A 19,015-nucleotide genomic window follows, 5' to 3' on the forward strand; every position below is an offset into this window, starting at 1 on the left:
GTAACTGTGGGTCAACAGCCCCCTTCATCCTCTCAAGAGGACGCGGTTGAAGACTTTCCCTGGTACTGACAAGAGTGTGATTCCTCTGTAGTTGGAGCAATTGCTGAGGTCACCTTTCTTTGACATCTTGATGAGGTATCCCCCCTTCCATTCAGTTGGTATTTCTTCTTCCTCCCAGATCTTCTCAAAGATGGGGTATAGCATTTCCACTGAAGCATCTAGTTCTGCTCTGAGGTATTATGCTGGGATGTCATCAGGTCCAGCTGCCTTGCCATTCTTAAGCTGGGTGATGGCTTTCCTGATCTCATCTCTGGTGGGATTATCATAGCTTATGAGATCTGCATTTGCTGGGTGGATTTCTGGACGATTTAGTGGTGCTGGCCTGTTCAACAGTTCTTCAAAATGTTCTGCCCATCTATTCATTTAGTGTTCTGTACTTGCTATGGTCTTTCCCTGCTTGTCCTTTATGGGTCTCTGTTTTGCTGTGCTTGCTGGACAGCTTCTTGGTGATGTTGTACAGCTTTATGTTTCCACTTCTGGCTGCTTCTTCTGCCTCTGCTGCCAATCCTTCAATGTAGTTTCTCTTGATGCTTCTTTTCACTTCTCTGTGGGCATCAGTGTACTCTTTTTATACCTTTACTTTTGTAGTTCTTTTCCTACTGCTATTTACTGCTGCTTTCTTCTGTTTCTGCTCATGGATTTTGCACAATGTTTAGGTTTAAATCCATTCTTTTTGCTGGTGCTTCCTGGGGTCTAGTACATCTTGGCATGTTGATTTTACTGCCTCCTTGACATTCTGATATCTGTTGTTTGCATTGTCTTCCTCATCTTCAAGAAGCTCTTGTAGTGTAGCACTTGTACTTGTTGCTAAGCATCAGTCTGTATTCTTCTTTAGTTTTTGCATCTTTCAACATGCTGATGTTATACTTTGTTTTCTTCTCCTTTGTGCCCATCCAGTTATTCTTCAGCTTAAGTTTCAGCCTTGCCACATCTGCTCCTGCTCCTCTTCACCCTCATATTTGCAGGGATCTTCTGAACTTCTTGGCTATGCAGATGTGGTCAGTCTGATTTTCTATCACATGGTCTGGTGATATCCAGGTGTTCTTGTGGATTCTCTTGTGGCGAAAGATGATACCCCCAATGACCAGGTTGTTCAGTGCACAAAGGTCTGCAAATCTCGCTCCATTTTAGTTCATTTCGCCCAGGCCGTGGATCCCCATGGCTTGTTCGTACCTGTGTTGTCTGACCCAACTTTGGCATTGAAGTCACCCATGAGGATGTTGATGTCTTTGTCTGTAAAGTTCTCTACTATGTTTTGTAGTCTGTTGTAAAACTGGTCCTTATCTTTTTCTTTGCCGTAATTTGTTGGAGCATAGCACTGTATGATGTTCATCTTTATTTTCTCCAACTTGGTCCTCAACGTTGCCGTGAGGATTCTGGGCCTGTGCGGTTGCCATCCTATCAGTGCATTATATGTTTGCTTCGACAGCATGAGCCCCACCCCGTGTGTAAAGCACGTCATCTTCCTCATGTCCTGAATACAGTAGCATCTCCCCTGTCATCAGTCTTCTTTGTCCACATTTAATCCATTTTGTCTCGCTAATGCCCAGTAGGGATAGGTTGTATTTCCTCATCTCTGCTGCTACCTTGCTGTTTTTCCTGCCTCATACATTGTCCTCACGTTCCATGTTGCGATGTTAATTCTTATGTTTGATCGAAGGGTGGTCTGCTTTATGGCTTCTGTGAGATATGGATAATGTATTCATGTTTTGACATTAATTCATTTACTGTGAGATATGCCTAATGTATTCATGTTTTGGCATTGATTCATTTACTTTGAGATATGCCTAATGTATTCTTGTTTTGGCAGATTCGTTTACTGTGAGATATGCCTAATGTATTCACGTTTTGGCATTGATTCATTTACTTTGAGATATGCCTAATGTATTCTTGTTTTGGCATTGATTCATTTGCTTTGAGATATGCCTAATGTATTCTTGTTTTGGCTTTGATTCATTTACTGTGAGATATGCCTAGTGTATTCTTATTTTGGCATTGATTCATTTACTGTGAGATATGCCTAACGTATTCATGTTTTGGCAGATTCATTTACTGTGAGATATGCCTAATGTATTCATGTTTTGGCAGATTCATTTACTGTGAGATATGCCTAATGTATTCACGTTTTGGCATTGATTCATTTACTTTGAGATATGCCTAATGTATTCTTGTTTTGGCATTGATTCATTTACTTTGAGATATGCCTAATGTATTCTTGTTTTGGCTTTGATTCATTTACTGTGAGATAGGCCTAATGTATTCTTGTTTTGGCATTGATTCATTTACTGTGAGATATGCCTAATGTATTCACATTTTGGCATTGATTCATTTGCTTTGAGATATGCCTAATGTATTCTTGTTTTGGCATTGATTCATTTACTGTGAGATATGCCTAATTTATTCTTGTTATGGCATTGATTCATTTACTGTGAGATATGTCTAATGCTTTCTTATTCATTCCTGATGAAGCTGATTGTTCATAAATCTCTCATAGTCCAAAAATAAAACTTGATTGTGTTTGTAAATTGGACTTCATTAATAAGCAAAAAAAAGCAATTCATTTGCATGTCTTTTTTTATTTAGCTGAAAATAAAAGTCATGATAGAAACTGACACAAGTTTCATATTTCCATTGTATTGCCAAACCCCAGGATTACCTATTAGGTTGTAACAGTAAATTGTTAAACGATGCTGCCAGTAGCAAAAACATGTTGCAGATTGTTTTTTTTCTTCCCTCTTATCATAATAGAGAATCTCCTGGAATATTGTATAATTCAGTGATTTTGCTAAGTTTCAAGAAAATGGTCAGGAGTTTGATGACTTTTTTAAACACATAACTGATGGAGTGCTCTCCTTTATATAGATCACTCTGCACACTAATTAGCACTGTGATGTATGTAACAAATGACATTTTTCTGTTGGCATTAAATTCTTGTGAAAAACAAATGCTCAGTATTTACTGGAAATGTCACCAAAATTGGACATGAAATGTTATTTGTAAATTACTGACAGTTCTAATTTGTGTCTGTAATACAAGAATAGAATTGGAGATATGAGTGAAATTTGGCATGGAACAAATATTATAAACCATATTAAAGATTTTTCCAACTTTCATGCTTATAATTGGATGCAAATTTAAAGATATGTGCAATGAATGAACAAACAGGAAATCCTGTTGGTGTTTTGCCTGTATATAGTACATAATCCAAAGACTTAGCATCATTAGTTTTGGAAGAAATAAAGGTCATTACAATCTCAATTTAATTTTTACTTGTGTTAACATAACCAATAGGGCTCAGGGATGCTGAGTGGTCTAAAGTACTCCCATTATCAACGACTGCCATTTCACCTCTGTCCTTTTGGGTTTAAATCTTGACCTTGGCTAGTGTGGATATGTGGGAATGCATGCCAATAGCTTACCAACATTTTCCCATGTTCTTCCTCCACGATTTATACTGACATGTATAGCCTACTGTGTGCTGAAAAATGTTATTAAAGTCACCACCACCACCACCACAACAACAACAATAACATAAGTGATAAATATGAACACATTCATGAAATTGCATTACCATACTTGCATCAGTATCCAGGATACAGAGCGTCAGGCATACTTTGCCAAAGCATTTATAATTTGTCCTTTCCTTAAAGTGTCTTGTGCACTTTGCTAAAGCAGTTATGACTGCTTTAGTTAGCTAACTACAATGTGTGAGAGAGAGAGAGAACAATCTAACTTCAACAATCACTTGGTAACACACTGAGTGAGTGACCCACATGATCTCTTTACACAGCTAATTACTTGTTTTTTCTATTGCTCTAAATATTGTGTCTTAGAATTGCTTGACACCTTATAATGTACATCAGTGTGCATTAAAACAATGACATCCCATGGGCAAAAGCAGTAAATTGTTTTCTATTATCACATAAATATATATCAAAGTATTGTGAGGTCTGCCTGCTATTTGCATCATACATTAGACATATAAATTTATAAGGGAAACCACTACCTACCTCTAAACATGATGTTCTTTATCATGATTTTTAACCTTTTTACATTTTTTAAAGTTTGAATTGGACCCCCCCCAAAAAGAAACATTTATGTAAATGTATAGAACAGTTCCTCGTGAAGTGTTGTAATTATGTTTAGCTGCTAACAATATATTTCGCTGACCCTATTAAGTGCCTGATGTCTGAAGAAGGATGTCCATGGAGCAAATAATATCAATCTTTTGTAAGCATTTTAATTTTGTTTTATTTGTGAGCACATATTTTACTGTAGACCTTCTGCTTCATACAGTTCCACCAATCACCCTCAATCTCCCCACTATGCATGCACAGAAAGCAGAAAGGGGAAACGATGTATACATTTCTATTTCACAAGGAATGGTTATACTATTCTGCCATTATAACCTAACTTTCTTTTGCATTGGTGTTCAAAAGACAGTCAATATTGTCAGCATATATTTGATTTTCATTGCACCTGACTGGTACACCATTCTGCTATTTTCAGACTGGTACACCAGTCTGCTATTTACAGACTGGTAAACCATTCTGCTGTATACAGAAAAAATTGTTTGTAGGCATGGCGAGCACTTTTAAAAGAGTACTTTTTTACATCACTGGAGCAAATTCATTGCAACTGCCAATGTCCGAATTACTTCCCTTGTGTAATATTCAGGCAATAAGTACAACTGTAATTAGCACCACAAGCATAATAAAATTGAACAAGATCTGCTTCTGCCCTATTGATTTTAATTAACATAAGATTTTGATGATAAAAGCATAACATAGAGGTGTTCAAAAACTATTTTACATCCATCTAAATATGCACCTGATACAGCTGTGAGCGAGGTTTACGACTCTCAAGCCTTCAGGAAATTACATGGATGACACTTTACAATTTTAAAAGTGTGTACAAATGTGTAAGGACCCTTTTTGGTGATTTCAAAGTGCTCTTAAACCATGAAGTTATGCTGGGTTACAGATGAATGACCAACAGAACAAAGCATGCTTGATTGGCACTGATTGGACAGCCGCTGGACAGAAACATGTAAAAATGTATGATGCATATTTTTGTGTGGAATGCAGTACAGTTTGTGATTATTATAAATAAGAGCCAAGTACAAGACAAGAAAATGCATTTTATTGGAATTAATCATGTGATGGCATTATTTTACATTGTTATAACTTGATCATTCTTATAACTGAATGTGTACCCAGGCATGGCTTTTGTAGGTCAACAGTAGTTTATAAACGTGTCAAATGGATGAAACCTATTAGGTCATTACTGGCATCAAATGATGTATCAATTGGTCAGTGCTTGCCTCAAGTGGTATACATGATAATCATACAAACTGTCTAAATGAGTTTGTGTTTCAAGCTTGGGGAATATTGATGCTGAAAGGTGGGGTGGGGGGATGAGGCACAGAAGCAGATATACCAAATGTACTGGCACAGTAGGTATGCCTGTTAATTGACATTTATAAATCTAGGAACTCCATTTGGTATGCCTGTTAACTGACATTTACAAATCCATGAACTCTATTAGGTATGCCTGTTAATTGACAGTTATAAATCCATGAATTCCATTAGGTATGCCTGTTAACTGACAGTAATAAATCCATGAATTCCATTATTTATACCTGTTAATTAACACTTGTAAATCCATGAATTCCAAATTAACCTCACTAATTATTACATTTTCTTGTCTTGTATGTTTTGTACACTTGGTATGGTATACTGTATGGCTTGATGCATAGTGTGTGTAACGAAGGCCTTTGAAATTCTATCACTGTAATAAAAATGTTAGAGTATCTGAGAGAAAAAGGAAATACAAATTTCTATACAGACACACACATTTACATTTTTATTTCTTTTTTCTCAGATATTCTTGGTATCTTTTATTATTTATATTGATCATCAATAGATTGCCAGGGATTCTCAAATATTCTGACATTTTATTCATTGATGGAAGGCTTGTATCATATATATCTTTAGGTCATGAGACAAGGCCTGTTGTTATCAAGGAAGTTCTGTTATTTGGGGAAATCCAGAAAATAAGAAGAACTTGTATCTACCTAAACTGCTTCATTGCTGGGTACAGTTTTTCTTTCAATATGAACTAGACACCTCAGTTCACTTGATGCCGTATAGGGCACACACTCATCAGCTTAGTCGATTCAACCACTCTTCGTCCCCACCCAACCTTTTTGTATGTTCACCTCAGTTTCAATTGTGTCTTTAGGATGATCATACAGATATCAGTGATTTAAAAAGTCATGAGCTTTGGGATGAATAAATTGCAATAATTATGTTTTTGATTTTTTTATAAACCGTTTATCACACATGTATCTCACAACAAAGCAAGTTCAGTTGAGCAGTGCAGCACATTGCGTTTTTAGCATTCATAATTTTATAGAGAAGTATACAATAGTAAGTTTTAAGTTTTCAGCAAAAACTAATTTCCATCCCTGAAAGGCGATGTAATTTCAGTTTATTGCTTTAGCTTCCAAAATGTTAATTTTTCTTGTAAATATAACTTCCATATACACACACAATGAAGCATTTCATGGCATGATGGGAAATTCTGTATTTTCACATGTGAAAATATAAGGATATATTTTTTTCAAGTGCGAAAATAGAGGAACAGAGAAAGAAAATTGGAAAATATTTATTTGACAGTTCCGTATATAAGAATATCAGCTTTTTTTTGATAAAGCTATTTACAGAACAAGGTACAGTTTAACAAAGAAGCAGGTGTGGACATAATGAGTAATAATATTTTTTTAAACATATTGAGCCAAAATCTGTTTTTGTCTGTAACACTCTTTACACCTTCTCCATACATTTCAGAGTGGTAAATACAAGAAGACAGATCGAGAATTTCAAATACAGATAAAAAAGCAAGGAGAGGGTGAGGTCTGGCCAAGGTTGACACAGAAGCAGATGAAATATCCATGGTTAAAAATTGACTTTGATAAGTTTATTGTAGAGGATGATTCAGAAAATGAAGATGAGAAAGCAAAAGTAAGTGTGATAGGTTAAGTACGTTTGTTGTGAACATTTGCTTGACCAGTAATCATAAATGATACAATCCTGTTTAGTTTTTTAATTTTTAATATCTTGTACAGGATGTCAGCTATAGTGTAAATTGAATCATCCCACTTGAGTTATATTATTTAGATGATAACCTAAGCATCAATTAACATACACGTTGCAAAGTTGTCTACAGTAATTTACCATTGAATTTTCAAGGGTGGGGGAGGAGAATGGGTATAGGGTTGCACAGAACTGGAATATTTTATTTTATATCAAGGCAGTTTATATTTGTTCAAGTAATATAGTAGATATTATAAGATGGGGTTTTGGCTGTAAATTGGGGCAAGAATATTTTTTCAACATATCTGAGAGCTGGAATTTTTGTTCAAAAAGATCCCATATCAGGCTCACCATCCCAAACTTTAAATGGTTGGTCCCTAATACAGTTATGGTATACCATATGCGGTATGTATAGAAATACCATGTACAGAATTTTTCATGGTACCCAACTCCCATGCCTGTGGTAAGTATTCAGTATTGCTAATAATCAAGGATGTGTACTTCCCAGATAATATTTAGGATTTTTTAAATCAAGAATATCAGTTCTTAATTGCTGTAATATTATACATTTTAACACAAAGTGTAATCAGAATGATGCCTTGATAACTGGGTCCCACAATCATATTTAAATAGAATTTTTCTTGTAGTTATTACAGATGTACTAATTATAGATGTACTGAAATTCTTTAAAGAAAACCATTTTCATGCACTTCAAAATAAAGTTTCGGTGAATATACTCAAACACATGATGCTTAATTATTGAAAGAACACATGTATCAAACAATGATATTTATTTTATTGATACATTTCTACATGGAAGTAGGAAGCATGGTGTGAGAATGTACTTACCAAATAAAGATAATTTCATATTATATGAACAGTTTTTTTTCTCTTCCCATTTATGCAAGATGGTGAAATTGAATTTCCAAGAGTAGAATTTACTTGTGTGGATAATTGACTTTCATTAGAAATTGGTCCAGATTCATGCCCAGTCAGACTAGTGGGATGTAAATTTCTTGTCAGAACTCACCTCTGTCTGGGTTGGTTCGAATCATGGGTTTGGCCAATGTGAGTACATGAGAAAGCTTGCCAGTAGCTTGTCATGGGTTGGTGGTTCTTTCCAGGGTTTTGCCCGGTTCTTCCTTCACCATTTATACTGGCTGCCATCTGTAGCCTATCTTGTGCTGAAAAATGGCATTAAACCCAACAACAACAACAACAACAGAACTCAAGGTTTGATTGCCCCTGGTAACATGATGACCATAATAGTCAATCCTTACATATCTGAAATTCCCATATTCATTGTTATTATAGATTTCTGTTCATCGTTTATGAATAATTACATTTTGAAGTATGACACAGAAGCTGGTCCAAGTTTTACATGGTCCTGATTAATATGGCATAATATTAAAACAAAGAACTTGGTAATGTTGAGGTCATAGTGTAGGGTGTCTGGGATATGTTAGGAAATAAACAGTAATCCTGTGTAAATTTAAGAAACTAAAATGAATATAGCTACATCTAGGGTCAGTATGGTCATCAAATTGATCATAAAGAAAAAGAACATAAATGATGATAATTATTGGAAAGAATAATGTGTATCTTCTCATCTCCAAACATAATATATTGCCCTGTTCTGTTTTATATTTGCTCATCTTGTCTCTTCAAAATATATCAGACTGTATGTTTGCAGTTTAAATTTCTGTATGCTATTATATGTCATGACTTTAATTTTCAGTACCGTATTTTCCGGCGTATAAGTCGATGCGGAGTATAAGTCGAATTGACCAATTTTGTAAATTTTCCATCCTTCGTCCATATACAAGTCGATTCAGAGTATAAGACGAGACCAGGTCAATAACTTGGCTTTGTATTTTATACTACCAGTAGTAACTTCCGGCTGCATGAATATTGATGGTATCATTGTATGATATTCCATATTACCGACAATCGTGAAATTGCATTACCGATGCTAACATGCTTGTGCTTTTACTTCTGAACTGCTATATTTTGTTATCAATTGACACAGCTGAATAAACAGTCCATGCTTGTCTTATTATAATTGAAAGCACATCCATGTTGTAGTTCATTTTATTACCTGTATTTATGAACGTAACTTATACAAACTTGTCATTTTCTATCGTAAGTTTGAAAGTCACGGACTCCGTTAAATCGATTCGTATATATATATATATATATATATATATATATATATATATATATATATATATATATATATATATATATATATACTATTTTTTAAGTGTTTGTTCTGTTTGGACTTGGATATAATTAACATTTTATTATTAATCTATTCAATGCTATACCCCACTATTATCTTTATCGGCGAGTTCGAATACAAAGTAATGGGTATGATCTCTTGTCCTTATAACAAACTTTGTATGGACAATGACTTCAATAAAATGTTGACAGATTTTCATTTCCCTAAAATAAGCCTCATTTCCCTACTGGCAGCCTCGCTGATTTGACCTATTCTGTCGATTCTTGCCCTCAGTCTGGTTTCAGTTATAGCCAAAGCGCTAAGCATGTTTAATTACCGTGTAAATAACACTGCATAGCCATGTGGTTGTTGTGACAATGTACATCGTAATGAAAACAAGAATGAATTGTTGATTTAGAGATGTTTATTGACAATGGAATATAGTAGGCTCGTAATACATGAGGATTATCACAATCGTCAGGTAACTCAAAATACCGTCTTTTTTCTCTTTGCAAAAGCTACAAATAAAAACCGCCCTGAATAAAAGAACGATATTGTACACGGACAATTTTTTTCATCTCTCACTCTCTCTCTCTCTCTCTCTCTCTCTCTCGTGCGCACACACACAAGCACGCGCGCGCTCACAATATATCTGATTTTAGTTTAGTTTAAACCATATTTGTTTTAATTATGATATCCATTGCAACAAGAGCCACATGGCTGCGCATGCTATGAAAAGATTGATCAAAATATACCGAACTTATTAAAATGTGCCCATACTATAGCAATGAAAACAATGCCCATGGCTAAATTCATTATTTACATCTAGAGAAGGGAGTGGGCATCATTTCCTGTTGTACTTAATCCCATTGATATTAAAAATGGGTAGCGTAATTGATGCGGATTAATGATAAAGAACAATGGGGTACCGGCAATATGGTAACTAGTATCAGTAGTAAAGCCAATATCAAGGTCTAAACAATTGCGGCAACTGGCTTTGATTGTTGTTGGAAACCAAAGACCAATTTATCAACAACCGGTATAATCAAAGAGAGACACCAAATCGTCAGCTGGTTAAGAATGAATATAGGTGAAGTGTTGACATTACAATTTGCTTTAAACTGAATTGCGAAACTAAAAATCATGGATCACTGATGATCTATGAATACTGGTAGTCCATCCATATATCTGATTTTAAGTTAGTTTAAACCTAATTTATTTGAGAAACTTTGTCAAATACAATTAGAAACATATGATTTGGGGGATTCAGTAGAATGCATGATCTACATTATTTTATAAATAATCATAGAACTCTCGAGTTAATATGGATTACATCCCTTTGTAGGATCAATTGGATCAATTAAAAAGCTATGCCGGTAATTGCTCACGTGTGTCCAACATTATACTGGAAAATCAAATATTAATGGACCAGTTATTTCATATCTTTTTTTAGGAACAAACAATATGCTTTGAATTAGTACAGTACACTATAGAGTATAGACCGTAAGTGTGCTATGCGGCCCGGTGAAGTTTTTACCGGTACGGTAAATTGTTTTCTTTTATTTTATGTTTGAGAAATAAGAAAAAACATGCAGAATGCAAAATAAATAATGACAAAACTTACAAATATAAACGCAGTCATATTAGTTTATGACAATTTATTGACATAGTAATTTAACATGAATTTGTACTTCTATGTGACCTGTTTTCGATTATGCCAATTATAGAGCAATGTCAATAGCATACCGGATACTGTAATCCATATATAGGTCGATGCAATTTCAATGACACAATCCATACATAAGTCGATTCGGAGTATAAGACGAAGACCGAACTTTCAAGCCAAAAAGTATCGACTTATACGCCGGAAAATACGGTATTTATATTTTCTTCTCTGTCTTTTTTTACTTTCTTTTTTCCCCCAGATGATTGTCTAAATAATAAGTAAATCCTTTTCCCAGCATGTAGAATAATTTGGGATAATTTGATCATTTATAAAATCTTGGAAACGTCTGCATAATGCAACTACTTTTGACACAGCTTGACTGCTAGATTTCTATTTCTTGCATCTTTCTTTGGAAATTAAAGAATCGCAAAACTATGGTAATTTTACTCATTTTTTATGACAAGTTGTGCATGAAATGAGAGATATTTACTTGAATTCATTTAATTAATTTTTCTTAAAATACACTTCTACATTAGTGGCTTATTGACTCATTCCAGAAAGATATCACATAATAGCAAATAGAGCCTTCATTAAGGGAAGTAATGCAGTTGGTTATATTTTTTTTTACAGTCTAACTCTTCATTAATTTAATAGTAAAAACGAGTCATGTTTTCACATAACGCTCTACAAACATGTGATATTATATTTGAAGATTTTCTCCATAACTTGCCTTGAAGGTTTTTGCATAATTCCCTCAAAACTGAATTACGCTCATGGTCTTTGTCTAAACATAAATCTAATTGCATGGAAAACTTAAGATGAAATGATCAAAATGTTTTGATTTTAGTCTGAAATGACTTTTCTCTGCTCACCGCAGGCACAATATAAAATAAATTATAAGTTTAAAAAGGAGTTTCACTGTCTTGCATCACAGAGTCTTCACTGCTTCATAAGCACCGAAAAATGTACATGCCTCTTAAGGGACTCTTGTTATCATTTAGGAAGCAGCTGAGAAGGAGATGATGGAAAAGATAGAGAAAGACTTAATGTCAGGTGCTGATAGTAAGTATTCTGCAGATGAAAGAAACTTTAATGTGCTAATTACTTTTGCATGTTTCACAATCAAAGATGAATCAGTCTCTATCGCAGCAATTTTTTATTATTTGCCTTGCTCTGTATAGGGTGTTATTATCACAGTGCCAGAATTTCTCTATTCCAGTTTTATGCTTTCATGGTATTTTAGTTCTGTGCTTTTGTCCATTGTCCATTGTGTATTATTCTTATTTTATTAGTATGATATAATCTTTGAGGAAATTTCACTGATTTTAGAATTTATACTGAAGATTGATTAATCACCATCATCATGAAAATAAAACCCAATAATAATATTTGGCATTATAGGAGTCATGCCTTGTTAGATTTGTTATAATGTATCACATCAATGAGTTCTGAGAGCTTGGTTGAGGGGTGAACGTGAGTTGGTAATAGAAGCATTTTCTTTCAGTCTGTCTCTTGTTACATGGGCTGGTGTTCTTTTGAGATTGTAAGCATTATTGGCATGATACAGTTTTGAACTTGTAGCAGAGGCCACATTTTTAATCAATCACCAGTCAGAGAAATCAGGTATTGATTTAACTTTCCCTTAATGAACCTCTTGTAAGTACTTGCATTTCCCTAGAAATATCAATTTCTGTCTTTTCAACTGTGACTTTCAAAATGATGTTTCATGTTGAAGAAAAGGTTTAATAAAATAAATTGTTTTGTCAGAAATTAAAAGGTGTATTTGAAGAATTTTTTTATAAGAGGAGAGGTTTTGACATAAATTTGAAGTCAGATTTCTCATGTAGAGCTTAATTATGGTCCAATATAGTTTAATTAGGCCACCCTCTCAATTACATTAACCGTCTTTTCCATCTGTCTGTCAGGCCATATATTTGTTCATTTATTTATATTTCTTGAAACTAAGATAGCTCTGCAACCCTTGTGCATAATTGGATGCCATATGATAGGTGAATTATATATTACATGTTGATGTGATTTGGAAAGCTTTAGTCTTTTCACATCTAGTTTCGAAAGAGTTATGGCCCTTTTCTCCAATATTTTATCACCATTACAGCATTATCTTGTAAAAGAATGCATATAACATATTCAGATGCAGTTTGGTGAGTTAGCTGTCTCATAAACATGGTGTGCCTTGCATGGGTATTGTCTTGTCAACTTTATTTTGCATAATTACAGTCAGTGGCAATTAACTTCTTATCTTCACAGGCAATGTAGCTTGTAACCAGCTTAACTTGGCAGTCCTTAAACATAACTAAATGCCATTACATGGGTGAATCTGACTATTGCTCCACAGCATATGTATTTGTGCCTTTTAAAACAGATTTATAATTTCTGATTCATCATTCAATGAGTTGTTTCCTTCTTCCATCAATACTGCATCTCCATTACAGCAGATCCTTTAAATAGTGTAGGACTATTCAACATCTTCTTTTTCATTTTGGAGTATGCATTGTCTCATAACCCTAAATGTGCTGTAATGGGTTTTGTCTCACCAACTCCATTTTCTTTAAGTTATGGCCCTTGACAGTTATCGTCTTGCCTTTACATGAGATATTTATCACAACCAGCCATTTTACATATTCATTGCCAGCTTAATATGAAAATTGTCATGTGGACTTAATGCAGGTTTAGTCTTGTTTTGAAGAGTGAAAGCCCCTTGGTTGCTCATCCTTCGAAACATTTGTCTTATTTTAGCCAAATTTGGCATGTTTTTTTCAGGTTAATGAAACCTCCATTGAATTTGATCTCCAGCATTCCACAACATGGTTTATTGAAGTTATGAACACTGATTCTCCAGCCTTCTGACTTTGTTTTTCTCATCATAACTGTTTTTAGCCAACCAGACTGTATGACAAAGTGAGATTATGGTATATCCATGAAGCTGTCATGTGCCTTTTGTGTATCTTGTGTTAATCCTTCAACAACTGCTTGTTGCCACTGTGGAGTCCAAATTTCTGATCAAATTTGAACCATACTTAGAATATGTTGTTTCTATCATCAAAATCTCAGACAATTTCTGCAATGAGTGAGATTCATGCCTATTGATGAGGTGTTCTTGTATCTGATTGGTTAAAATTGTTACTACTCTGATGGTACTGTTTCTAATCAAATTTTGTTCAGACTTGTAATATTTGCTAATATCATTAAGGTGTTGAACTTTTATATTTATTTATACATTTACAAATATAGTTCTCAGGCCTGAATTTAACTTTAATTTCTTTTTAGCCAGAAGGATTTGTAGATTAAGAAACTGAATTGTGCTGCTGAATTTTTACTAGTTCTTTCCACAAACTGTTGATTACTAGCCTTTGGACCATTGCAATTATGACAACTACTAGTCTAACAGTAAATTTACTAACCATAGGCTAGCAGACTATTGATAATTTTAAGCCCTGCTTTTTTGTATTATGTCTGACCTCTCCACAGCCCATCTAGCTTTTTATGGCAAAACTTTTTAAATTTGTTTGCACCTATATACCACAGACTTTATTTTTTTTAAATTTTCAGGTACAAGTTTGGACTTCAAGGTTTCTTACATTTTCCTGTACAATATGTTCCAATTTGTTGGCTATACTTATGTATGTGCCATTCTACAGTACCATTTCATCAAGTATGGAATAGGTATGTACTACAGAAATTGCATATTTTTAGCTTGCTTTAATTTTTTTACAGCCAATTTTAAGTCAGGCATATTATGCTTTAGCATTGTCCATCCACAAATGTTTGGTTGCCTGGCAAATATCTTTGTAACAGAGATGTTTTCTTACATTGTATATTCTGACTGGATGATGTGTTGTGTGCCATATGCATGACCTCAGCTGCAAGGTCAAAGTCTGAACAAGTGAATTTATAATTAAATGATTTGTATCCTTGTCTGGAGTGAAACATTTGAACAAATAAAGATATTTAAATGTAACTTTGCTGATATAAATATAATGACCAAATGGTGTGTTTTTCGTGACATAGTCTCCCCCGCCCCCCTCAAGGTCAATGTCACAGCAAAGGAAAATGTAATTAAAAGACTTGTATCTTTGTTTGGAATATAACTTTGAACCACTGTAGATATTTTAATGACTAGGTGGTGTCTTGTAATGTAACCATACCACCTACTTAAAGGGCAAGGTCATGGCAAGAAATAAACAAATGATTTATTTCCAGGAAAAACTCTGTAAAATGAAAAAATAAGAACTTACGGTTTTAAGACTCAAATCCAAAAATAATCCAAGAATAATCCAAAATGGAAGGCAATGACGTATACTGTAGTCAGTACAGTGCTGATGTTTACAGTCCTTTGGGAACCACAGAAAATAATATTTCGGTGTTTGAATTCTGAATAAAATTTAAATAAATGTATATGTCCAAGAATTCTGTGTGAGCACTCAAATATTTTCCAGGAAAAACAATTAATCTTTTAGAATCCAAATAATTTGAATAAAAATTAAAATAAAACTCCAAACAGCCACAAGAGACACTTTCCAGTGTAAAGAAAAAGCCAAACTAATTAATTTCTCTATAGACATTGTGAATACAGCACAATTTCAGAAAACCTAGAATTGTGAAATAGAGACTGTTTACATATAAAATCATGTACTCCCAGTATGGCTTTGATAAAAACCAATCATTTTACTCTGAGAATAAAATAAAAAGTTGTTTACTTGTCTCAGTGATTTCCGAATCGAGGTCAGAAACTAAGTCAAAAATAGAAACTGTTTCTATTATTAGGTATTTATGAAAAAATTCAGGTCAAACTGAATTTTCTGGAAAATATCAAATTTCTAGTAAACAAAATTACATTACATTAACATGTAATGAAATTAAAACTAAAAATATTTTAAATGTACAATTAAATTAAATCAAATATAAATTAAATCAAATATACATAATGGTCATCATATCAAGGTCACACCAAGGGGAAGTGTAATCAGTGACCGCTGTCCGTGTATAGGTATAACTTTTGAACCAGTGATATTATTTTAATGAAACTAGAGCTTTTTATATCTTGGCATAGATTATCTCATGTATTCAGTCATATCACCTAGATCAAGGTCAAGGACACACCAACAGTGTGAGGCAGTGGCTTGTTTCCATATCCAGACAATGACTTTTTCACCCAGAAGGATATTTTGATGAACTTTACCCAGGTCCATACCTTGTCATACAGTAGTCAAATCCCTAACACAAAGGTCAAGGTCATTAGTAAGGAAAAGGTCATGGGATTTGGTGCCACATACTTTTGCATTCTAAATTTATATATCAACAGTTGGATTGGTTAATGAAGGCATATATTATTAGTTGAGAAAATTACAATGCCATCTAATTGGATTTTTGAAATGTTGCGCTAAATGGATTGTTTGTTAGCCTGAAGGCTCAATAGCAAAACATGGAAGAGGTACTTGAAGATATGGTAGATGAATCTGATCTATACGTGCATCATGACAATGGACAATATTGACAGTCTTCTCTTCAGTTGGATTAAATTGAAAGACTCTAGCTATGTTGAACTCGTGAACAATAATAAGATGGTGATACATATTTGTACATGCACAAAGACAAAGCAGTTGATAAAAACACAGGAAATATACAATTTTCACAAGTTTATTAATGCTACTTCTCCACAACTACTTGGAAGATTGCCATGAAACTGGTACTCCATGAAAATGGTGCTGTGTGGACATCCAATTTTGCAACCACTGCCATCTTGAAATTTTTTAAAATTGCTAATCCTCCTGGATGAATGGACATTTCAACATGGGATTTTCACTACAAGACTGATTATGATGTCTAGTTGGTCCTTTATGAGAATGGTACTGATCTGTCATGCACTATAACCATGGCCACCATGTTGAAAATCTAGTTATCACTTCTGCTAAATGGAAAGTCACATTGACCAATGGTTTCACCAGAAGACTTCATATGATGTCTAGTTGAACCTTGATCAAAATGGCTTCACATAGACATTAAATAAGGCCACCATTATGGCCATCAAGACTAGGTAAGATTTTCAGTTAAAGACATTTTATGATGTCTAGTTGACTCAAAAAGAAAGTTGTGCTATTCTGATATCCAGTATGACCACTGTGGTCGCCATTTTGAATACCTTATTATTGCTACTACATCTGAATGCAAAGTCATTTCATATTGGATTTTCACCAGTAGGCTTCTTATGGTCTCCAGTTGGTCCTAAATGAAACTGGGAATGCCTAACGTCTAATATTAATATGCCTCTTGTTCTTTAAGACTTTCAAGACATTTTGCTCATATAACTTTGGCAGGGAAAGATTCTATAGTTTTGCTCCAGAATATTTCAAACTTCTAAACTGTTATTAGGTTTTGGAAGTTTTAAGCAACCATGTCATATTTACTATAGTATGTAGAATCCATGGTTATGGTCAAATAATTATCTCACTGTGCTTTCATCAGCAGAAAATAAACTTGAGTTTCCATAATAATGTTTTTTTCAGATGCAAAAAATCGAGCCCTTGAGTCTGTTGGAGCCCAGTTAATGGTCTGTCAAGTTGCAGCCGTTTTGGAGATTTTACACCCTTTATTGGGGCTAGTAAAAACTGGAGTTTTTGCCCCATTAATGCAGGTTAGTAGAAATAAGTTTGGTCTTATTAGCACAAATCGAGTTTAAGTCTTTAAATATATTGTCTCACCTGAAATAAATGTTGCAAGAGATGAGTCATATTGGTCACAATGTCCATTCATCCATAGTGGTCACAATGTTCATTCATCCATAGTGGTCACATGTCCATTCATCCATAGTGGTCACAATGTCCATTCATCCATAGTGGTCAATGTCCTTTCATTCAGCTGGCTATCTAGCCCACATCAGCATTTTTGAGTTTTTTTAAAGGTAGTGTCTCTTGTTTTCATCAGGGGTTCACCATCAGACTTTGCTAACATTGCATCATGGGAAGGGAATATCCCTGGAGAGTGAGGGCCAATGAGTTTGTAACTCATGATCTCAAGGAATAATTTTTAAAGGTTTAGTTGGGTGGTCGGTTAGTTGTTCAAGTTTTTGGATATGGCACTACTGTCTTTAATACCTCAGGATAAATTGGAATCAATGTAAAGATTTCACATGATATAAATATCATTACTCATGTTGAATCATAGGTCAAGGTTCCAGTGGTCATGTTCTTTTTATTTTGGAGAAGAAGAAAAAAATCACATGTCTGTGGATATACATTAAACATTTACCAGTGTATGATAGATCCAAGTCTCAGAGTTCAAGTTCTTAGAAAAATTGTTATGAAGGCTATATATTCTGTTTCCAAGAAAGTACTATTATCAGATTTGTCAAATATTAGCAAAGGAATTGAGTGAGTAAATGGTCAGAGGTCAAGGTCATAGGGTTGATTAGTCCTATGTTATTAGAGCAACATCAATACTATTACAGGTGAGACAAGAATTTATTGATTTTAATATTTCATATCACCAAATTGATCAGCCTTCAGTATACTGTCAAATCTGTGCTATAGATGATGATGATTATAAAATAAAAACAATTGTGTTTCTTTTTAGCTTTTTTTAAAGAAGATAATATATAATGATATCAAAACTTTTTATTTCTTAATCTCAGGTTTTAGGAAGAAATTTTGTTCTGTTTGTAATCATATTCCAAGAGCCACGTCTTCAGGATGCCCCTGTAGTTTGGTACCTGTTCTTGACATGGAGTGCAGTAGAACTGATAAGGTAAGTTCTAAATCCAAGGCATCATTCCACTAACCGACAGAGTGCTATCTGCATATAAAGTATGGTTGTATGAATCTGACATCTCCTTGTATAACAGTCATTTCTTCACTTTTATACAACACTGTGAATGAGAAGAATCCATTGTTTGCCATTCAGAATAATTTGGTTTGCTCATTTGGGTTTTGGTTTGTTGTTTTACTGTAAACAGCA

At 34.2% G+C, this 19,015-nt stretch overlaps 1 protein-coding gene across 1 annotated transcript in view; it reads left to right on the plus strand.

The window, feature by feature from the left end:
- The window catches only part of LOC149800924 (very-long-chain (3R)-3-hydroxyacyl-CoA dehydratase-like), a 45,862-nt gene that overhangs the window by 14,381 nt on the left and 12,466 nt on the right, over nt 1–19,015 (plus strand). The window contains exons 3-7 of the mRNA XM_089954986.1: nt 6,912–7,085; nt 12,046–12,106; nt 14,615–14,728; nt 17,569–17,696; nt 18,693–18,805. Of these exons, the coding sequence (XP_089811112.1) occupies nt 6,912–7,085; nt 12,046–12,106; nt 14,615–14,728; nt 17,569–17,696; nt 18,693–18,805 (590 nt within the window). The remainder of the gene's footprint in view (nt 1–6,911; nt 7,086–12,045; nt 12,107–14,614; nt 14,729–17,568; nt 17,697–18,692; nt 18,806–19,015) is intronic.

This window comes from Sinohyriopsis cumingii, chromosome 4 (assembly GCF_028554795.1).
Source record: "Sinohyriopsis cumingii isolate HCF-2022 chromosome 4, ASM2855479v2, whole genome shotgun sequence".
Lineage (NCBI taxonomy): Eukaryota > Metazoa > Mollusca > Bivalvia > Unionida > Unionidae > Sinohyriopsis > Sinohyriopsis cumingii.